Below are 24,639 nucleotides of genomic sequence, written 5' to 3' on the forward strand. Positions count from 1 at the left end.
TTCTACAGAATCTGATCATAAGAATGAAAACATTAAGAAAAAGGTATATTAAAGGAGTTTAATAGATTTTATCTATCACATATACCCAAATAAGAAAGATGGAAAAGTATGCTGAAAATAAGAAGATTAATTTTACAGTTCCTGCCCTCAGACAGCCTCAATTTCTTCCCTATTACCTTTAAGAAGCACAATAAACTGTTAAAATGGTAAATAAGAATTAAATCCAAATTCTTTGTGCAATTTCTTTTCTTCTATAATTTTTAAAACATTTTTAAGCCGAAGCTTTCCCATGAAATAAAACTTGCATCTTGAATCCAGCTAACATTAAGGGTGTCTACAGTATTCAGTCTGTCAGGATGTTAACAACACTTCCACAGTGGGCTTCTTTTCTTGCAACAACGCTAATGGAGTTCTTGCTTCCTAAGAGGCAGAGAACTGCTGTTTGGGTTTCTACTTCTAGTCTTTAGTTTCCTGGTTGTGTTTGTCTCCTTGTTTATGTTTCCTTTAATTAACATTGAATGTCTTCATTTCCATGCCTTGCTTTACTTTTGTTTGTGCAGTCTGTGGGAAATAGCTTCTTGGGTAGCAACTGTTAATCAGTGAGGAATGATAACTTGAGGCTTCCTTTCTAGTTACTTGGTGCTAGGAAAGCTTAACTCCTTTGGTTTCTTTTTACCTTTGACTCTGATTGTTCCCTTCAAGTCCTCATTGTAACCCAAATAGTTTAAACCAATATATTATCAGGTCTTAAAAACAATTTCCTTTTCCGTTTTCTTAAGGGAAACTTTTACAATGCAGGCATTTCAGGAAATAAAGTTAGTGTTCATTGCTGACAGAAAAGTAGAAACAACTGAAGAACTAGGGAGAATTCTGATTGAAAATAACTTTAGGAAAAGCTTGGCTAGGTAGTATTTAAGATGATCATTTTGCTTTGATAGCATGACACAGATGAATCCAGGATCCATGATGTGGACTATTTTTCTCAGTCTCTGTATCAATCTGTCCCATCTCCCAATCCAACATCAATCTGTCCCCTAATGATTTCTTGTTTCATCAAAGAGGCAGAATGGAACATGATTTTTTGTACTGAGCTGTTGTCACGAAGCAGCAACCATGACTGCAGGGTATGACTTGCAGATGCCAGTCTGAGTGTGCATCACAGTGCCATTGCAAAACTTCTCAAATTTGCAAGTATTCAAATGATCAGAATTCTTTAACCTGATATGAGACAGAAAAAAATAGTGTAAAACTGAAAAACCACAATGCTTCCATGAACTTCACCTTTTGTTGCAGCCTGAACCAGAGATTTTTTTTTATGGGGAACATCTTGATATTATTTGTTTTTCATCTTAGTGACTTGGGGCTTTTTATCCAGAGACTCTCAATGGATCCATTATAACTTAGTTGGTGATGACACATCGCAGAGGCTCCTTCCATACGGGGCCTCAGGTCAGCAGACTGTACAACATATTGCCTATGACTCACAGGACAGAACTGCTCTAGTCACCTCCCACTGCCCAGGCCTGGAAGGGCACCATAATAAAGCGGTGGGAGGGACGTGGTTAGAAAAGCTGTTGAAAGCAAGCTTTTGTTGTAACTATTTCTGTATGGCCTGAAGCTAAGGCCAAAGCAGAATGCCATCAAACAACAGGCCCTGCTTCTGAGAGATGAACTAGAAGGGCACTAGCTTTGTTTTTAGGATGAAGAATTATGCTTTAGATAGCTGCAATTATGTCAGGTGGGGGGCAGGGAGACCATAAACATGGAATCCTGGAAGGGCATGTGATTGATTTGCTGCTAAATGACTCAGCTGGACCTTTTTGAAATGTTGGTCAAAATGAGTATTGAAAGCAGTGGTGCTTTGGCATTTCTATACCCTTGGAAGTAAGAATTAGGCTACCTTGGGAGTCAAATGATGTACTTTTACTTTCTGAAACATCAATTATTTTATAATAAATTTGTTCTGAAGTCAAAAGTGGCTTATGTTCTCTTACATAATTGTGACTGCTCACACTTCTTCATGGAATGTCATTTAACAGCACAGTTTCTGTGCGTGGGATTCTCCAGCCACCTCTGGGGCAGGGGCAGAGGTTTAACCAGACACACCAAGGAGATGGAGAGGACTACCAGTGTCTCCTTTCATATTCCATTCCTTCTGCTTGGGGAACAACATCACTATATGAAATGGCATTTGAATAACTTAACTCAAAGTGTTCACAAGAGCAGAATAACACAGAATAGGCTTTGAAGCCATTAAGGGTATGAATCACTTGCTGCCTCCTGGAGGTCCCACACCAGCTATTCTGAGCTGTCAGAGAACTTAGTGTTATTGTTCTGTTTGTTGCCCCTCCCCACCCAACTGTGAGCTCCTCGTGGAGAGAGATTTTAAAATATTTATCTTTGCATCCCTGGACACTAGCATAGCTCATTGCATATCACAAGTGCCTTATAAAATGTCTGGTGAATGAATAAGTAAGAAGGATTGCTGTTATCATTTAAGGAGAAGAGAAGGGAATAAGATAATGTCTTAGTGTAGAAGTAAACTACAAAGAAAAAGATTCATTCTTTTAAGTTGAGAGACAAAATGTACTTCCTTCCCATAATTCTAGTGAAGGGAAACAATTCAATTAAGCAGATCTCAGTAAATGTTTATTGAGCATATTTCATATGGTAATTATCTATATAGGCATGCAATGTTTTGCTCCCTAGAGGGACTTGGATTACAGGGTATGGGTAGCATTGACATATAGGTAAGTGGACTGTTTCTATGTAATTCAGTAAATTTGTTCCTAGGAGTATTCAAGAGGCATGATGGAAAGAAAGAGGGCCTTGACTCAGGCTGGCAGTAGACTTCCTGAGAGAATCAGGAAGCTTCAAGAAAAAATGACTTCTGGGTCTCATCTTGAAGCAGGTATAGTCAAATAAAGAAAGATGCAGATATAGAGGAGAAGAAGAGGGGAAAATTCAAAACAAGGACATGGAGGTGTGAAATCGTGTATCATGTGCAAGAAGCTTCGAGAAGTGAGGCCATAGAGATGGTTCAGACCCTTGCCCCCAAGTCTGACAACCTGAATTCAATTACTGGCACCCACACGGTAGAAAAAGAGAAACAACACCTTGATATACCATATATACCAAGCCATCCTCTAACTTACACACACACACACACACACACACACACACCCCATGACATGCATACACTCACACAAGTATAAACATAAATGAATAACTATAATAAAAAAGAAGCTGCAAGTGGTTCATTCACTTCATGAATGGTCCATGTTATGAACATGGTGTATAGAGGGCACGAGGTGGCTCTTCAGCAGAAGATGTGGTGGCTCCTACTTACCATTTGAAAGAAACTGATTTAGATGTTATGGCATAGTCAGAGATTTTTAAGGATCAACTTAAAGAAGGTAGTGTTAACTACAAGACTGATTAGAAGGTGTTTGAAATAGTGTAGATAAATATCTGGAACAGAGTCATGATGAAAGATTTGCAAGGTATTTCAGTAGGATTGGGTCATAGACTGTAGATGATGATGAGAAAGAAATGAGAAAGGTTCAAGCATGAGAAGAATGAAGAGCGTGGACAAGTTGTATCATCAGCTGAGTGGGAGAGAGATGGAGAGAAAGAGGAGAAAATGCATTTCAGATGCTTATAGATATTTCAAGTAAGGTGCCTGACAGACATGAATATGAATCTGATGAGCAGTCAGGGTATGAACTATGTATGTGGGTATTATTATCATACATATGGCAATCAATGAAACAGAAAACAGAAGGGTTTTCCAAGAATATGATGCAAAACAGAGGTTCTCAAGCACTGGCCAACATTTTGGTGCCCTATATTCTTCATGATGATTATCTATGGACGTGGTCAGAAGAAAATTTCTGGATATTTTTTGGAGGCCCTGACTCATTAGTGAACAGTCAGGAATATGAATTTTATAGATTTCCTTGGTAAATTTTGAGTGGGCAATAGTGTTTGGGAAATACTGATCAAGAACAAAAATAATGTGGCTCATACTTCAGAAGCTGTAAAGAGCAGCTGACCCTGCGAAACAGCTGCAGACAAGGAACTGTGGGAAGGGGAAGGGGTGAGTGGGAGTGGAGGAGGGATGACCGTATAATGGGTGAATATGATCAAAATATATATTATGAAATTTTATAATGAAACCCATCATCATGTATAATTAATATGTACAAAAGAACTTAAGAAGTAATACAGGCAAATGGAGAGTCAGTCAAGTGGTATTACAGAAGACAGAGGAGAAAGTTTCTAGAAAAACAATGCTACCCTGAAACAGCTATTCAGAATTTGTGGACTTTGTCAAAAGTCTAAGCTTTATAGAGAAAGTAAAGACAGAGCAAAACTGGGGTGCATTTGGTTAAGAGGTAGAAGTTGGGGCAGTGGATGAGAAAGGCAACAGAGTCTTTGAAAGAACTTCATTGTGGAGAAGGACAGAATGAGAAAGAGAGAAAGAGAGAGAACAGCGTTATAAGGGATGATTTTCTGATTTTCTTATGAAAAGAGAGACTATTATCATATTTAGAACTTGAGTCAAAGGACTCATTAGAGTTAGAGAAAACAGAGGACGGAATACAGCAGTGAATATTTTTAAACTTTCCCTCCCATGTCGCATTTTTTTCCAAAGTATAAGCGTAGAAAAGTATTTTGTAGATTTGAATCCTATGGATCCATAAAACCTAATTCTCTCACTTGCTAATTTGGTTCTCTTTGCATTTGCCTTTGTATTTGTGTCATTTTGTCCTAGTGGAAACTAGCACAGGGGGACTACCACAACCGTTTGATTTTTTAGATGAAGTCAAGCCCAAAGATCTTCCTGTGATAGTTTGTGTTACAAGAGCCAGAGGAAAATGGGAGATTGTCCTTTGGTTGACACCCAACAAGGTGTGTAAATAACAGCATTAGTGAGAGAGAACTTAATTTTGACTCTCTCTTTTTATTTAAGACCTTCCTAGTCTATAGATTTCCAAAGACAAATCCCAACACTGCATGGGAAATAAAAACTTGGGCATTTGCAAGCAAATGAAGAAATGAACAAACAATTTAACAGCCCCCCCAGAATAATCATATAAATGGAACCTAACACATTTGGTTATAGTCACAAGTAGGAAGAGTAGTTATTGTTTTATATTCACTCAAGTGCTTCAGTGAACAATCTGACAAGCCCCCAGAACAATCATATAAACTGAAGTTACCACTCTCAGTTATACTCCAAAGTAGGAAGGGATGGTTAATGACTTATAGTCATGCAAGTACTTTCATTTCATCTAACATTTAAGTGCTTTTTTCAAAATGCTGATAATTTGTAAAAGCAAAGAAATGCAGAAACAAAACAGAACGAACCATAATATAGAACATATATGCAAGCGCTAATATTTTGTTATAGCTCATTCCAGCTTTTCTTCCGTGTATAATTTTTAGAATACTACTGTATATGAAACTTTCATATGGATTTTTCTTCTCTGTTTCCCTTCTCTCTTCCTCCTTCCCTTGTCGTGTGTGTGTATGTGTGTGTGTGTGTGTGTGTGTGTGGAGAAAGAAAGAAAGAAAGAAAGAAAGAAAGAAAGAAAGAGAGAAAGAGAGAGAGAGAGAGAGAATGAAACCCAGGGTCTTACACATGCTGGGTAAGCACTCTATCATTGAATTATATCCACGGCTCTACTGATTCCTTTTTCAGTTGACATTACAGCACAAGCAGTTTCTCATGTAATTAAAATAATGTGTAAAATATATTTTTGTCTGCATCATGAATTAGGAGGATTTGCACATTTTAATTAGCTATTCTCCTATAATTAGATATCTAAATTATTTCTACATTTTCATTATTGCAAGTACTAATTCCAAAATGCTTTTGCATACAAATCACTTTTCATAGTTCAATTTACTTCCTGAATTATTGTATAAAAGTGTATAATAACATTAAAGCCTTTTGGTTTTATTAGGAACTTCCTTCCAAAGAATTTATTTCATCTGAAAACCTATAAGCAATATATGAAATATACATTTAACTACATATATACCATTATCCAGGGTTTTATTAAATATAACTTTACCAACTCATAGACAAGGGAAATAGAAATTTTGAGATTTTAAATTCTTTGATAATGAGATTGACTATGTTCTAGAGTTTGCAGTAATTTTGTAAAATTCCTACTTACTATTTTTTTTTTTGGTCTTTTTGAGACAGAGTCTCCCTGTAGACCCACTGGCCTGGAACTCACTATGTAAACCAGGTCTACCAAGTGCTGGGATTAAATGTGTGTGCCACCATGCCCAGCATCCTACTTATTAACTTAAATTTCAATGTTTTTCTTATGGGTTTGTAGTTTTACTTTTTACTGTGTTCTCTTAAGTTTTGGTAAAATAGTCAAGACTATGTCAATACTATGGAAAAGTCAAAAGAGTGATGATGAGTTACTTCCAACCTTAAGGAACCTGCATTTACAATCAATCACCTTGCACATTGTAGTATGAAAGAGGCCTTGCAAGGTACCATATTCAAGTTTCAATTGAAGAAGCATCGATTAAATCTGAAAAAAGTTAAAACAGGAAAATTTTAGACAATTTTATGGTACAATTTGTTCTTCATTGTTGGAATTCAAAGTACAAGCCTGTGTGACTTGGAGCAGTAGGAACTTGACAGAGGGCAAGGCCTTTTGCAGGACCATAAGGAGAAACAGCTCGGAAAGCTGAAAAGATGAATTTACGTGCATGAACGTGGGGCTCATAGTAGAAACAACCTGTGTAGCTCCAGTGGAGGAGTGGTGTTGGGGAATAGAATAAGTAAGTCCAATTAAATTGTGCATTAAAAACAACAACATCAAAAAAACAAAAAAACAAAAAAAACTTGAGTCTTCTGGCTGACTGTATCACTTGGCCTTGCAGAAGCCCCTGCAGAGCCTGAACTGAAACCTGATAAAATCTGGTTTGTCCTCTGTTGCAGACCAACCGCTCTGTCTGCATCAGTAACCAAGTAGTTGAACTCTGCCGTGAAGGCTGTGTGGCGCCTCTTGAGTTGTGGAACTAGTTTTAGAGCCATCCGCTCAACAGTAGATCCTGGTGTGCGGTACAAGGGCTTCAGTCTTCTTCCTGCCTTGTCCTAGGCAGCTCTGTGATCTTAGGCAGATTCCTCATTTTCCCCACTCATGGATGATTTTCTGTGTACCTGGAGCTCTGTAGACCTCAGATTCCAGAGCCCTGAACGGGAGCCTAACTGAGTGACATTGGCACCCGGAGAAAAGAGAGAAATTGTAAAAAATCAGGAAACCTCAGTTGTTAGACTAAGATGTAGTTTCTCTTAAAATTGTAGATGATATGAAGATATCTCAGGTACTTTCTTCCTTTGTCGCTACCATATCTTAATGGGGGCCATCTGGAACAAATGCTCCAGTTATCTACCTTCTATATGGGAAGGGAAGACTAGTGGACTTTAAGATAAAGCAACAATTTAATCTTTTCCATGAAAATTTTTTATTGTCTTCCACATACTTCTTTTAACTAACTTTTGAATATTTAGTTCTTGCACCGATCACCCTTCCTAGTTTCTTACCTGCATATTCTTTGGTGGTTAAACCTGGATGAACTGAGCCTGTCTAAATTGTATGAATGGCCTGCCTTTTATAACAAGGATACCTTATTTTTCTGTGCTATATCTACGATTTTTTTCTTCCTATAAGAATCTAATCAAGGGAACTAGCCCAGTGGTAGAGTGGTTACTTACAATGTGTACAAGACCTGGGTTTGATTCCCATTCTTGCTCCTCCCCACTCCCACAAAGGAATATCATCAAGGGAAGACGGGATCAGCTTGACTTCAGTTTTATTTCTGTTTGATCCAGCAGTTTTTCATAGTTTGATGAAGAGGAAAAGAAGAAATTAGAGACATATCTAATTAAGTACTTAATCATTCATATGTAGAACTCCTGAACACCTCTTTCTCCCTTAAAACATATTTGGTATTACCAAATATGGCGGTGCATGTCTTTAATCCTAGCACTTGAGAGGCAGAGGCAGACAGATATCTGAGATAGATAAGGCCAACCTGCTCTGCATAGTGAGTTCCAGGTCAACTGTCCAACTGTGGCTACAGGGAGACCCTGTCTCAAAAACACCAAAAAAAAAAAAAAAAAAAAAAAGGCAGCTTAGCTTAGCATCTGCCATTTGGGGGCTCAATTGTGTTTTTTAAATTAATGCATTGGCATGGCTTTATTATTTAGCAATCATTACATAAGCTGAAATTACTCTATAGAAGAAAAAGATGCTAGTTCCAGAAGATAAAAATAGGAAATTCTTAAATACATGAAACATATCTAGTAGCTTGCCTGATATTTGAAGGTAATTGAAAGCCTCTTTCACTCTTATGATTGAATGCCATCAAACATTGACACACTTCCTGTTTAAATGAAAAGAGTTATAATTTTTTGTTTGTCTTTTGTTTTTTGTCTTTTTAAGACAGGTTCTCCCTGTAGCCCCAGCTGTCCTGGAACTCACTGCATAGACCAGTCTGGCTTTGAACTCACAGAGATCCGCCTGCCTCTGCCTCCCGAGTGCTGGGATTAAAGGCATGCGCCACCACTGTTATAGAAACTTTTTCAGATATTATCTAATTAATTCCTAGAAGAATCCTCTGAGGTGGGCTGGAAGAATATTGTTATCTCCACATTACAGGGAAGAAAGCAGCTGATCGTGGGATTTTTCCGCAATATCACAGAGCTTCTGTATGGATATAGTAATAGACGTCAAAGCCTTTATCTCTGGGAATGAACCTGTCTTAAGACTTATCCTTATTCTAAGTTGCACAATTTATCCAGGTGACAGGCTCAGGTTCCTGTTCTGAATGTTCCATCACAGTTTATCTAACCTGCCTCTTCATTGTTATTTCTAAAGTATTTTCCCCTATAGGAGTGAGCTCTTCCTCCTTCCTAATTAAGGTTTACGTGGACATGTCTGTCATAGTTGAATCACATGTGCCCGTGTTCCCAGTGCCTGATTTCCTTTTTAGTGTACCTAGAGAGAGACACATTTTCTTCTGTCTCACTGCATTATCTTTGCCAACGGAGGATCTGTAGGGGCTCAGATAACTGCCTCTCAGAGAGTCAGCCTTTTATCAAGCATTGTTTGTTATGGGCACAGCTTTGATATTTGCACTGATTACCTCTTGTTGATAATTAAGATGCATTGGTTCATGCTAGCAGCAGAATTGTGGCTATGTAGACTAAAACACAAACCATGGATGTAGGCTAATCAGATTTGATTCCTGATTCTGTAATGTACTGGGTGATCGAGTTCACTCTTTGGAGCCGATTTCTTCTTTTGTACAATAGGGTAATATATTAACAATATATACATTGCAGGGTTATTGAGATAAATGGTAGGTATTTTTCTTACAAGGAATGAGGTAGCAGAAAAATTGCAGTCCTACAGCCAGATTTCAGACATATTTGGGCAGCACATCTATTTTGCCTGCAGCTCTTCTCTCATCCCTGCCCTACTCTAAGAGCTTTCTGTCCTGGAAGGCTGACGGATGAAAAGTACATCGGCATTCTTTGCCCTCTGGCTCAGTTGCATTTGGCTGGTGGGGAGTCCTGGCAGCAGATCAGAGGGGGGATGGTATGAGGTCACGTGCTTTCCCTCACTGCCTTCCTTCCAGGCTGTGCTCCAGAGAGTTTCCTGCTGTGTCAAAGAAGACTGCTCTGCAAGGTTCCCTTCCTCTAGGTATTGGCATCCATCCTTCTGCTTGCCCCTTGAACTTAGTTTGTACAATTCCACCATTGTCTGCTACACAGACTGAACTGTCTTTTTGGATCTCTGTACCCTACCCACATCCTCTCAAATCATCTTTATCAAACTCTCTTTAAATGATCCCAATCTTAGTCTACTGTCTCCTGAGATCCTTATAAATGATTCACTAAAGCTTAATTGAAATTGGCATTGGTATGTTTTATTTGTGGAAGTTCAGACATTTTAGGAGCAAAAATAAGAACTGGTTTTGTTATTGCTTGCCTTTTAAAAATATTTTATTTTAATTTTATGTGTTTGAGTATATTGCTTGCATGTATGTATGTGCACCAGTGTCATGCAATGCCCACGGAGGTCAGAAGAAAGCATCGGATCCCTTACAGCTGGAGTTACAGATGGTCGTTAGGGCCATGTGGGTACTTGGAATCAAACCCAGGTCCTCTGCAAGAGCAGGCAGTACTCTTAACTGCTGAACCATCTCTCCAGTTCCTTGCTTACCTTTTGATGCTCAGAGAAAGATGTAGTGGTAGTGATGATGATGCTGATAGTGCCACCCATCTCTTACAGGCCAAGTGGTTTCCTAGACACTGCTTTCTACACATCACCTCATTCACACTCAAGTATCTTTTTTGCAGACATGTCAAGTCATTTAGGGCTATACAAAAAGCCAGCTGAGGGCTGAAAGCCAAGCCTATTGGGTTCCCAGGGCCACACTCTTTTGTGAAGGCCAGGCTGCTGCTTAGCCAGATGGAAAAGGCCCATATCATCAAAAGTTGGTTTTTAACTAAATTTATTTGCTTACTCAAATTACTGTTATAAATTCCTATAGGAAAGTATCTCTTAATGATGGCATTAAAAGCTTTCAAGTCAAATTTGTTAAAAAAAAAACTTGATTAATTCAGCAAACCTTTCCATGTCAAATTCATTATTTTTCTGATTTCACTGATTTGTTAATTTGAAACCATTGATTCACTAGCTCACTGTGGGTAACTGCTTCATGGTTGCCCCCAAGGGTACTCATTACACACCAAATGAATAATTAAATATTTCCAATGAGTTTCTCCCTGATAATGTGTAAGCTTCCCACAGCCATTATCTAGATGTTTTCTCTCCCTAGGCATAGAATATTTAGCTCATAGTAAAACTATTTAATCCACTTCTCAAATGAAATGAATAGCATAATTCCATATTTTCTGAGAAATTACTAGATGATGAATACCATAACTGATCATAAAGGTGACTAAATTCCTGGAGGCATATGAGCTGAGCATTTTTCCTTTATGGATTAGCTCCTCTATTGAAACCTTCCTCTCTTAAAAACAACAACAAAACACCACACATACTCAAAAGAAATGATGATTTTCTTCCCTAGAAACTCACATTGGATAATGTGTTTTTCTCTTACCTTTAGGCAATAATTTTCAACAAGCTAAAAAAAGGTTTTATCCTTTCATAACTTTGAGGTCCCCAAGATGCATTTGGGAATATTCTTAGCAATAATAAAGTCCATTCTCTTTTGCTATCTCTACCTTGCTGTTAAGGGACCTTTCTTTGACTTTCCTAAAAGTATCTCATTTTGATTTTCAAAAATATCCAGAGAGTGACTCACATATGATTTCAGCAAATTTCTTCAGCCTCGAGAGTGTCCTGCTATGGGCTCCTGGAGAGCTTGGTGAAGGTCACTGTTGACTGGTATTGCTGGACTCTAGACTCCTTTGTTGCTGATGGCTAGCCATATGCTGGGGCCACAGCTCTGCTGTACTCCCTATGGTCTCCCTGCTTTGGATTAGTATTTTGGGAGGGGATTTTTATGAATTTTTGCAAATTTTGTATGATATATTTTGATCAAATTTAGATTCCCCTCTCCCATTTATATCCCTGTGATATCTCTCACTCACTTTCATATATCAAGGCCTATAGAGTCAAACTTGTGTCCCCATATGCCTTTGGATGTGGATCCATCCACTGGACCCTAGTCAACCTACCAAGGGTCTTACCCTTAACTGAGACTGATTCTCCCCATCCCAATAGCAATTAATGGCCAATAGTTCCTTAGGTAGATTACTATTTTTTAAACAGTTATTTTGCTTTACTTCCATTTTCAATTTATAATTCATACTGTCTTGTACTTTGATATTTTCAATCATTTTATCAAAGCCAACTCCTTTAGATCTTGATTTCCACTATTCTTTTTCCCTAAACCTCAGGCACATCTTGTTTCCTAAAGAAGCTTAGAATATATCCAGTGATAGGGCTGCACACTCTTGCTGCCAACAGTCCACACTTACAACATCAGCCTCCTACATCTACATTGTTAGTCTGTGTTTTGGTCTAGCCTGTTTACCTCATCCACTTTACCCTAGAGTAATTTCTTTGTCAAAAGGCAAATCGGCCCACATGCTAGTCTACCCTACATATATGTAAGTCATGTCCAGATTCAGAGGGGTATCAGAAACGAACACAACACAGGTAGCTGTTTACTTTGCTCTTCCCTCAAAACAGTCTCCTTTCTAGTGTCCAGGTGAGTGAAGATTAGGTACAAGTGACAACTGTTCTTTAATAATAATCTTTGGAATAACAGTTATTGTTTAACCAGGTAAGCTCCCTTCAACTCCTCTCAAGCATTCTTTATAACCTCTTTGAACTAAGGAGTTCAGAATAGAATTTACTTTGTGGCTACACTGTTACACTGTCCTGGATGCCTTTCTTTACTTTTATGGAGATTTATTGGTAACACACGCATACACACACACACACACACACACACACACACACGAGAGAAAGAGAGAGAGAGAGAGAGAGAGAGAGAGAGAGAGAGAGAGAAAGCTGTGATGCCACACTTATACTATTCCTTCAGTAGGAAATCTTCTCCTAGTAAAAGACAAGGCTACCTTGCTAATTCCTTAGTGAAAAACTGAGGGGTCCCTAGTTGTCCCATCAAGAATCAGTACATCTCACAATTCAGCTGGTCTTCCCTTCATGCACGCATCTTTAGACTGTGTCTACCACACCTATTTATTTCAGTCACTAAAGAAGTAGGCTTAGATATTTAACGGAGAACAGATGGTGCTTGAAGTCTGTAACTTAAAGTTAACAAAAGCTGTTTGGGAGATGTTGCCTATGATACTTTTATTGCTTTAAACACGTCAACATCTTAGCCTGTTCTGATGAATTATTTAAGAATTACTGTCCTAGTCCAAGGCAGCACTTTGAAGAGCACGTGTTAATCATATACTTGATTAAACATTTCCTTGCCTTTTTTTCACCATTCCAGTTGCTTTTGAGTGAATAATTGCTACAGCGCGAGCACTGGCATTGGAAACGAGTGGTGTCTCAGCTACTTAAAACTCCACCATGAAAAGGAACACTTGTGATTCGCTTTCTCGGAGCAAAAGTGTAAGTACCTTTTATTTTTATTTCCTTTCTAAAAAAATCTGCACATGCAACTTTTTAGTTTTCTTTGGATTTTAATACTGTGATGTCAGAATTAAGTTTGTGGGAATCTTCAATTGACTTTCAGTTCTCTAACTATAAGCAGTTTTTTTAACAAATGAAGACTTATTTTTCTGTGTGGTCTGTGTGACATTTGATGGGAATTCTCTTTCAGTCAGTTTATATGCCTTCCCATTCATTCATATAAGCCTCTTGATATGATACCGAACACTCCAATATTTGAAAGCAAAAAACAAATATATAGTTAAAATTAAATGAAAAATATATGTCTTCAATGTTAAACTTTCTGGAAATTTGAAAAGTCATAAATTGGAAATATGTTCAAAGTAATTACCAGCCAATTGCATCCTGAAACTTCACCCTTCCCTTAGCTGTATACTCTGGCCTAGGTCTCCAATTGCTGATTTTAATCTTCTCAGGGCTGTAAGCAAAGTTAAGCATTCTTTCAAATTGCATAGTATCCTTAAGGTATCAAATTATGATATATTTTACTTTTCTATCACCCTATGGGGAGGAGAGCACACATACATAAATAAGCAGAGGAATTCAAGGAAAGCTGCACCGGGCAAGGACAAAAGCAGGTTTAATTTCCATCAGGCAAGTTTTAACAACATGCCTCTTTGTTCATTTACCCAAGGAGAAGAAGCATCCAAACAGATGTGGTTGTGACGTAGGACCATTCATCTGAAGACCTCAGAAAAACCGCAAATGCAAACACATGTCTCTAGTATGGGAGGCTTTGTGTTTCATTCTGTGATTTTATTACGATGGCCCAAGGCCGCCTTTCATTCTTTCTGTAGAATTAGGATGAGTGTGTGGGGAGGACAGGACAGTATGCCCTTATGGGATTTCTTTTAAAAATGAAGCTGTATCCAGAGGTGTGCAAATCATTTGAGTCCCAAGTTTATTAACCAATCAACCAAATTCAACAAACTGATGGAATGTTCAGATTCATTTGTTTTAGTAGGTGGTGTTTTATTGTATGGAATTTGCATAACATAAAAGGTCAGAGCACTGAGCCTGGAATTTTTTTATCATCATGCATAGTTGCTCATTGTAATAGGGGTGACCTGCATACAAATTGCCAAACTATGAACACATCTGTTACTTAGTTTTCTTATTATAAATTAAATATGAAAACAAACCACTAATATCACACTTCCTTTTATTGACTTCCAGGGGCATGTGATTTGAGAAAAATGTATAAAGGCAAAAGAGAGAGCATTCTGGATAATTAAAATATATCATTAAACACTTCCCTGTTCTTGGAGGAAAAACATTCTAAAAGCAAATGATTAACTGAGTCATGACTTTAAGGAACTACAAGTGCTTAATGACACTAGAAGATTTCCTATTTATATTTGTTTTATGTGAAATTTTTTCATCTTGCTGGAAAGGCTCAAGCTTCCTAGATTAAGAGAATCTGAGTTGCTTACATTTGCCCACAGGTCAACAGCAGAGCTCTCATTTCTCTGCATTCTCCTTTCCTCAGAATCCACTGGTGCAAAGAGAGTGCTTTCACCTAAGTGACTCTCCTGCCTAGCTGATTACTCTGTCTCAGGGAAAAGAGCCAGCTGTTTTGCTTAGTAAGAACTTGACACTTTAGAATTTCAAAAGTTCATTCTGCCCTGATCTAACATGTCACCCCCTACCACTTACGTTTTGCCACGACGGAATCCAAAATTGTATTCTCAAAAGTAGCTGTTTCCTACTTTTCTCGTAGAAAGTTTAAATAATTAATTTGATCTAGAAACTAACCGTTCTTTACTTCTGCATTATCATATTTGAAAATCATGAGACTGAAAACATTAAAGGATAAGGCAGTTTCTGTTCCTGCCACACGTTACTCTTAGGGCCTGTATCTGTCACTGTGAATTAAGGTGTATTAGTTATTTTTCCCATTGCTATGACAAAAGAACTGAAAACAGTAACTTATGGAAGAAAGGGCTTATATGTGTCATAGTTTGAGGGCACTGTCCACCATGGCACAGAAAGCATGGTGGCAGAAGGCTGAGGCAGCTGGTCACGTTGCATCTACAGTCAGAGCAGAGGGTCTGGAGAGATGGATTAGCTGTTAAAAGCACTGGCTGCTTTTGAAGAGAACTTGGGTTTGATTCCCATCACCCACATGGCAGCTAACCACCATATGTAACTCCAGTTTCAGGGAATCCAACACCTTCTGGCCTCTGCAAGCATTGCATGACATGAGTGAAATTACATACATGCAGGTGATACACTCATACACATAAAATAATAATAATGCATAAAATATAAAAAGAGAAGGAAAAAAGCAGAGAGCTGAATGCTGGTGCCCAGTTGGCTTTCTTTTCTCTCTTTTCATTCAGTAACTTGGTATTGTGCTGCTGACATCCAGGATTGGTCCTCTTTCTTCTGGAAGCTCCCTGGAAATTGCCCTGACAGACATACACAGAGATATGCCTCCTAGGTGATTCAAATCTGGTCAAGTTGACAATGAAGACTGATCATTGCGTAAAGCATGCAAGAGAAGATCGAGGACAGACTGTCCTTACATAGTCACACTATTAGTGAGTTCCCCTTACTGAACAGTGCCAGTATAGTCTCTTCTTGTTAGGTCACTATTCTCAGCGTGGGTTCCCCTCTCCATGACCTCAAACCCTCATTTCCTCCAAAGCCTCCTATCTCCAAATATCTCACATTGGGAGTTGGTGATCTATTTTTTAAATTGACTATTATTTTTATTTTATGTATATGAGTGTATTGCCTGCATGTATGTTAGTGTACCTGTGTTGTGCAATGCTCACAGAGGTTAGAAGAAGACATCAGATCCCCTGGAACTGGAGTTACAGACTATTGTTAGCTGTCATGTGGGTGCTGGGAACTAAACTCCCATCCTGCATAAGGACAGCCAGTGCTCTTAACTGGTGAGCCATCTTTCCAGCCCATCTATTGTTTTTTAAATATTTTATTTTTGTGTATGTGCATGTGCCTGAGTGTCTGTATGCCATGTGTGTGCAGGTGTCCCTTGTGAGCTGCCTGAGGGGCTAGGAACTGAACCCAGGTCCTCTGAAAGAACAATAGTATATACTCTTAACCACTGAGTCATCTCTCCAGTCTGAGAGTTGGATATAGATGAGACACAACATTTAGTCTACAACAGAATCTGATATTCTTAAAGGATGATTTTAATAAGCCACCATGATACTTATACTTAATGGATTGTGATGAACACTGAAGGACAACCATATTCTTTCAAATGGATAATTGTTAAAGTAGTCTGATTTCATCTTCTACAGTTTATGCTAGAGAACTCTCTATAATGGTTTCAAGTTTCCATCACCTCCTCAGAGACCTAGAGGCTCATTTTAATTTTGCCATAAACATTTTTCCTCTGTCATTATTCCTTTTGCTTATTTTATATACCTCGTTTGTAACATCCATCCCAATGACACAGGTTTCCAAAGTGCCTTGCCCTGTCAGTGAACATACTGATTGAGTTAGTTTTTCAGAGCTTTATGAATTTCAGACTTGGTGGTTGGTTTTACCCTTTCATCTCTTCTGCTAAAGCCCATGTCTCACTGCTTTTTGGTTGGTTATGAGAGGAAAGTAAAGACACGGTAAAGAGGAAAGTAAAGATAATGGGATAGGACTTTTTAATATTCTCCATAAATGTTATATTTTGAAATAGGATATTTCAAAATTTTAAAGCATGGTTCCTTATCATATCATTGTTGTTATTCTCTGAACTTATGAATTTTAGTATATCTTGCATGGTGAATGAACTGGATAAATTTTAATTCATCATTAATCAGTTCAATTATATTGACTTATCATGTATCTCTTAGCATCTTAGATAAGATTTCAGTATTAATTGTCCTGTAGTCATGTTCTTCCTACCAGTTAGAAGAGATCTGAGATATCATCAGCCCAAATAGGTTCTTTATTTTCTTGATGAAATTATCCTCTGTTTCACGTGGGTATTATTTTTGATGCTGTACATTTACATAAATTTGTCACTCACCAGAAGTCTTTATTTGATGTTCCCTGTTCTTTGGGATAGAATTGTTCAATGTGTTTATTAAAAACTGGATGCAACCCCTGGCTATTTGCAGGGAACAGATTATCTGAAAAATTCTTCAAATGTTGAATTTAAAGCCTACCTAAATATACTGGCAGTTTTGAATCCAGGATCGGGGATCCCACCTGTTGAAATGTGCCCAGCATGTTCTCCAAAATTGCTTCTTTACAAACATGACTTAAAAAATGTTGTCCAATACCTGTATACAGAATTTATCTTATTCTTTAAAAGAGTAATCTTTTTTCCAATTCTACCTTTGCATTACTGATTGTTTTTTTGGATGCAGTCATTCTCCTGAGAACCTCAGGGTGAATAATTTATGCCATTTCATCTACAACTCATTCTAGTGGTGCCAGCCTGACAGGACAGGTCAGAAAGATTTAGAAGAAATGACCCATTCTTTTGTGCCACTGCAAAACTGCCTGTCTTTCCTATTCCTCACAATTGGGGAGACTGGTTTGGGTTTTTATGGTCAAAGGAAAACTAATGGAGTCTTTGCCAGATTAGTGTTATTTTCCTACTAAATCCATTCCCCTCTAAGGTACACGGTTAAAAAGCTGTATCAGCATGGTATCCTGCCAATTAAAAAAATGTCAAAACCTTGATCTTTGACTCCTATCCACGCCTTAGGTAAAGAAGGTCAGGGAAGATGCTAGTAATAAAATGCTCTGGAAAGCACAAAGGAAAAAGTAAAATCAAAATAATATTCCTGGTAGATCCTTGTTAGTAACAAACTGAATTAAGAGCTTGTAGCTTTATAGGTTTTGTTCCTTTGCCCATTATTCCTGACTTCCAGGGACTGTTTTCACTTTACAAAATTCAACAAACATCTGTTCAGTGGCTATTGAATAGGCTCTGGATATCCAATGTAAGCAGTATATTCATTGTCTCTACCTTCATAAAGTCTACTTAACAGCTGAATTTACAATTTATGAGTTATTAGAATTCATCAACCTATCACCCTCACCCTGAAGTTTACTTGTTATAATCTTCCGTTGTTCACAAGGCGTCTGAAACACTGTCTCTCAAATCTCCACGCATTTGCTCTTCACGTTGTGTGCATCCTCTTTGGTAGAGATATTTTAGCTGTGAATAATGTGTTCTAATTGTCAATTATGCTCATTGTTGCAGAAACATAGATTATTTTAGAGTAGCTGAAAGAATTTTTCTCAGATAATCAACAATGGCATAAGAATAGCTCGAAGTATAAATGAATGTGAATATGGCAAGAGAGGTCTGAGAGAATAGAGCCTGATCAGCAGCCATTTGCCTTGAAATCAATCACATGTCACATGACTGTCCCAGTAGCTAGTGCTAGTCACTAAATTGCAGTCTTAGAAAAACCTCCACATTTTCTGATATTGTAATGTGTTATTTCCTTTAAGGACAATTTCAAGTGGGAATTGAATTCCAAATGATTATGAACAAGAAATAATGGCACATATTGTACTTAACAATGCAAACACCAAAGATACATAAAATATAATCTATATGCTCCTTATATGCAGTATCTCTCTATGATAAGATGAAAACTTTTAAAGAAAATCATACTAATTTATTGGAGTTTTATATTAGTGATATTTACTTCTAGATTTTTTTGTCCTAATAAAGTCTTCTTATTCTCATCTACAGGCAAATTTTTGAGTTTTAAAATTTGGTTAGCTGTTCCTTTTTAAATCTTTGAACTAGCTATCAGTAAACAAGTGTTCTGATTGCTAAAATTGACTTAAAATATTCATTGAGTTTATTTACTTTTTTAAGATCAGAGCTTTCAAAGGCAAAATGGGAATGGTTCCTAAAGCCTTAAGTGGTGGTCTTCACGTTGGATCTATATGTCTTGATGGAGGAAGTGTGAGGGAAAAAACTTTAAATAGAGTCATTATCAAATATTCCCACAATTTAATATGATTTTTGAAGGGTAAAATGAACAAACTATCAGAAACACATTACATAGTAAAAGCAAACAAAAACCCAAACTAAACCAACAAATGCCACCAAAAATGCTATACAACATTCAACTTTATTGTACTCTTCTGTTCTAAACCAAATCCTTTAAATCTTAAAGAATTTCACAACAGAATTTATCCATCAAACAAACAGATCAACAACAAGGTGTCTTTACTTTTATTGTTGAAAAAGATGACTCTTGTCAGTTCACAAGCTCCTCTAAGTTATGCGAATGACAAATCCTGATTCAAGGTCCAGTGTGATTAATGGTTATGGAGCTAGAGCCCTGACCCTGCTTTCCCAATTTTTGGCACCTAAATCACGTCACTTGTAGTATACCTGGAACTGGGAATACAACAGAGACCAAGAAAAAGACACTGAGCTTAAAACACTCTTGGCCATTACTCTTTCCTCTTCATCCTTTTGTAGCAATCTGCTTTCTGTTTTGGCATTGTTGCTTCTGTGTCAAGAATTTGATCATGGGTATAACCATCAGCATCCCTAGTTTAATTCAGTAAACAGCATTTATTAAGCCCTCACCAACTGTTAGATTTTGCTATAATAGTTATATTCCACAGAGCTGCATTCCAAATGGTACTTGAGTGTTCCAAAATTAACATACCACAATGTACCTCCAGGTTGGCATTTTAAGCTTTACAAAGTATCTGGCTCACTGAATATTAAAAAATAAATGTATTAAAGGTACTCAAAACAAACGATAATACCACAGTGCCAACAAGAGTAATCCTTTCCATAAATTCATTAAAACACAAAACTACGAACTTTAGAAATCCTTATCTCTACTTATTGAATGTATTTTAAAATATTAAATGCTCAACCTGTGTGGGGTTTTTTGTTTGTTTGTTTTTTCTAGATGAGCACATTATACAACATTACTTTGCTAGCAGGGGTCAATTTCAACATTATATGTCTCCAACCAAGGGAGACATAGATATTGCTGAAAAACAATAGTCTCTGAAGGAATAGTGAAAGAAGTAGGGATTTGTGGGAAAAATGGGAGATTCCCTACAATGTTCACATAGAAGGACTGAAAAAAAATTTTAAGAAAAGAAAAAGCTTAAATTGCTTATGAAATCAGAACATGTCTATCACCCAAAGCAAATGAAATAACTGTCAGGACGGGGAAAAGAGAATCAGTGAGATAGCGGAAGGCTGTCATAACAGTGGGTGGGTAGTGTCTATTTGGAAACATTTGCATGTTCTGATTTACAGAAACAATTCATGTATCAAAAACAACAACAACAAAATGAGAATAGATATTGGCAAGAGAGACACACATTAGATGAAAGTTACAACTCCCTGACAAGGGAGGTGGGGCACAGAATGGCTCAGTAGGAAAAAGGGACCTGCTGCCAAGCCTGTTGACTTGAAGTCAATCTCCTGGACCTATATAGTGATAGTAGAAAACAGACCCCCATGAGTTGTTCTCTGACTTCCATATGGTGAGTTATGGCAGGCACACGTCTACACACACACACACACACACACACACACACACACCCCAAATAAATGAAGTGTTAAAATAAAAACTTATACTTCCTGACAGGATTTTCAGGCAGTGATTTTTATGGAAAATTTGAAATGGTCTTTAGTCGAGATTTTTTTCTAGTCATTATAATTCTTTGTATTATTTCATGCTATAAATTAAACAAAATTTGAATCTGTTTATAGTTTTTAACTTCTCCCCATTATATTTATACATGTGTATATAATAAGCTTATGAACAGATAAAAATGAAGATTAACCAATATGTTCATTGACATCTAGTCATCTGAGTCCAAAGTTAAGTACTTGTGTTAGAGCAATAAATAACATTTGTGAAATTACACTGTACCTTAATTTATAGTTCTTACCTTGTGCATTTTACCTTGATGATCTCTATTTTACTGTCTAAATGAAGGGAGAGCTCTGTGAGTAGGAACAGTTCTTGCAGCTCTCAGTCCATTACTGTGTATTTCCCAGGTCATGTATTTCTCAGAATAGGTTTAATGTAAATTTTTCCATTATGTTGAAAAGAATAAATTGTTCTTCACCTAACAAATGGTCATCATCTCCATCCGAAGTATGCACAGAATGCTGATTGGCAAGTTGAGAGCACTGCATCTTTGTTGACTGTGCTTCAGTAGGGCTTCTAACAAGGAATGGAACTGAAAAGAGGTTTTCTTTACCAGGATTTGGAAGGACAATATGTTTGTGGTTATTATTTCTACTGCTTCTTTAAGTATTCTCTTTATCTAAACATGGCTGGGATAGATGGAGAAGAGGGTTGTAATATTCTGAGTGGCTCTGCTTTGAAGAAATCTGTATCCTTTCACTTTATGTTCCAACAACAGCCATTTGGAGTAGCTCTCTGAGGACAAACCTGAGTGTTGACCCTGCAGTTCATCAGAGGTATATCAAGCCTGCCTTTCTTTTAGTAATGCAGTGAGCTTAAACTTTGGTGCCAAGTGTAGACGGTGTTCTTCTTCCCTAAGATTTCTGAATTACATCCAGTTCCAGGCTCTGACATACAACCAAGCTTACAAAAACAATATATAACAATGGAAGGCTGTCATAATGCAGAAAGAAAACACTTAGGACTGAATATGAAAAATGGTCATTTCTAACATTTACAGGATAAACACACTGTGGCATTTTTTCTTCTCAGTAACGGATTCACTCCTTGTTGCTTTGCTTACCCCCGTAATGAAAAGCAGGTTTCCTTGCATCCTGTATCTTGCCTGGTGTCAGTGCTCTTGGCTGCCCTGAGACCCAGGAGGAATTCCTCACTTCAAATCTAAACACAATCATTTCAAAGGTACAACTCTTTCTACAACAAATACTATCTACACAGCCTTTTGCAGAAAAAATTCCATGGGAACATCTCCATTGGAGGCATGAACCTTAATTTTGTCTTCACTGAACCAAAGGTATAATCTTTTCCCATAACAGGAGAAAACGTTTTCCTTTAATGGAACACTTCCTGTCTCCCATGACCAAGGGTTTTTATTTCCATTAAGATTATATTGGTTTAAGTTTTTAGACAAGGGCGCTACCATGCCACCAAACATTTAAAGGCATGGGAATTATGGATGAATTAATTATTATTTTCATGTAGTCTCATCACTTGTATGAGTCTTGGAAGATAACTTCAAGTTCATATATGAAGTATTGAGATATTCTAGGGTGAAGTATTCATCTTGTGGTTTAATCTCAGGGCTGCAGATAGCTGTACACAGTGCTTTGCCATCCCTTACCATAAGGAAGAAGCTAGATACACTGCAAAACCAAGACTTACCAAGCCTTGAGGAGTTGGAGGAGGGGCGGGACATTTCCTGAAAATTCAGGGACACAGTATTATATTTTAACTGGATTATTAAGGTTGCAGGACAGCCAATCACCAATCACCATGAAATCTGGGAAGAAAGAGTCCCCTTCAAAAAAACAGAATGGCATCATTTGTGTGCCGTGGGTAGACATCTCCAAAAGTCACAAGAATCAGTAAGAAGATTTCAGCAATTAGAAAAATTCATTTTTGAAAATAACATATGTGAGTACTGTATTTATATCCTTTCCACCTCTTCCTCTCTCCCTTCCAATTCCTCCCATTTCCCCCTACTCTCTGAAATTCATGAATTATACTTTGTTACTGTTACATATATGAACATATATGTATACACACACATATACATACATATATATATATATAATCTACTGAATCTATTTAGTGTTGCTTCTATGTACATGTATTTAGGACTGACTAATTGAGTCTAGATAACCTACCAGGATACTCAGCCCTGGAGAAAACTGATTCTCCTTTATCAGCTGTCATTGATTACCTATAGCCCATTATTTAGGGGCGGGGCCTTATGAAATTTCCCCCATCCATGTTGGCATGTCACCTGGTGCTGTCACAATGCAGTTCTCATTTAGGCAAACATATTCTTGAGATTTCATGGATGCAGCTTATGTCTAGATGATATTACCTAGCATCAGGTGTTCTGTCCTCTGGCTCTTAGAATCTTTCCTTCCCATCTTCTGTGACATATCTTAAGCCCTAAGTCTAGAGGTTGTGCTGTGCATGTATTAATTTGGACTGGACACCTAACTGTCATTATTTCCTGCATTTTGACCAGTTGTAGATATCTGTAATTGCAAAAAGATGCTTCTTTGATGAGTGGTGAGAGCTACATTTATCTGTGGGTATAAGGATAAGTATTTAGAATACAGTTAGAAATGATATTAGTTTAGGAAAGTGGTGGTAGTAGGTTCTCCTCTGAGATCTATGACCTCTCCAGTCATGGGTGTTTGGACAGGTTTACAGTTAATAGGCATGAATGCCCTCCTACTGAGTGGGTCTTAAGTGTAGTAGACCACTGTTGGTTACCTCCAAGATAAAAGTGCCACTATTGCATCATTGGGGATATCTTTTTCCAAGTTGGTCATTGTTAAAATTTTGTTCTTTGTAAGATAAACAATATCAACAGACCCTTAATCCAATTAACCAAAAGATGAGGAGATCCAAACAGGATCAGAAATGAACAGGGAAACATTGCAAAAGACACCAAAGAACTTTAGAATATTATAAAGGAATTCTTTATAAAACCTATACTCCGTTAATTTAAAGAACTTTAAAAAAATGGAAGAATTTCTAGATTCATCCAAACCACCAAAATTAAATCAAGAGGCAATCAACAACTTGCACAATTCTGTAACAAATAAGGAGGTTGAAACAATAATAAAAAGCCTTCTGACTGAAAAAGAGCCCAGGTCCAGATGGATTCACAGCATAATTTTATCAGAATTTCAAAGAAGAACTACAACCAATAGGTCTTAAATTATTTAAGTAACAGAAACAGAAAGAGCACTTTAAAACTTCCTCTACCAAACAGGTATTAATCTAATTACCAAACTATCCCCTCACTTTATCTCATCACACAGACATCCTTTGAGCTCACATCATCACAGTAGGAAAGATGTAATTGCACTCTTTCTCTCAAAATATTGTATTAAATTCATCTTAATACAATATTTTGAGAGAAAGAGTGCAATTACATAACTTTTATGACAGCATGTTACAATTATTCGGTTTTATTATTGTTAATAGATTACTGTAAGTAATTTAAACTTTTCATAGGTATGTATGTATATGATAAAACATTGAACTTATAGGATTCAGTACTATTTATGGTTTCAGGTATCTAAAAGAGAGCTTTAAACATATTCTCCATGGATTAGGGCACTATTATATTTTGTATATGTAAATATATATAAATATATATATATATACCGAAGTACAAGACAAAATGCTAAACTATTTCAAATTATGTATGAATAATTAGCAATATAATATTTGTGATCAACATTTATTGAATATTTACCAAATATCACCATAATATATAGTGGCTATATTAT

General features: G+C 37.2%; 1 protein-coding gene across 6 annotated transcripts in view; it reads left to right on the forward strand.

Annotated features, from left to right (window-relative positions):
* LOC103724528 (cAMP-specific 3',5'-cyclic phosphodiesterase 4D-like) overlaps positions 1-24,639 on the forward strand; it is a 754,636-nt gene that overhangs the window by 394,026 nt on the left and 335,971 nt on the right. For all 6 annotated transcript variants that reach the window (XM_029557979.1, XM_029557975.1, XM_029557983.1 and 3 more), the window contains one exon: positions 13,042-13,163. In XM_029557979.1, the coding sequence (XP_029413839.1) occupies positions 13,122-13,163 (42 nt within the window). In that variant the 5' untranslated portion in view covers positions 13,042-13,121. The remainder of the gene's footprint in view (positions 1-13,041; positions 13,164-24,639) is intronic.

The sequence above is a fragment of the Nannospalax galili genome, unplaced genomic scaffold (genome assembly GCF_000622305.1).
Source record: "Nannospalax galili isolate Female #2095 unplaced genomic scaffold, S.galili_v1.0 scaffold751, whole genome shotgun sequence".
Taxonomy (NCBI): Eukaryota; Metazoa; Chordata; class Mammalia; order Rodentia; family Spalacidae; genus Nannospalax; species Nannospalax galili.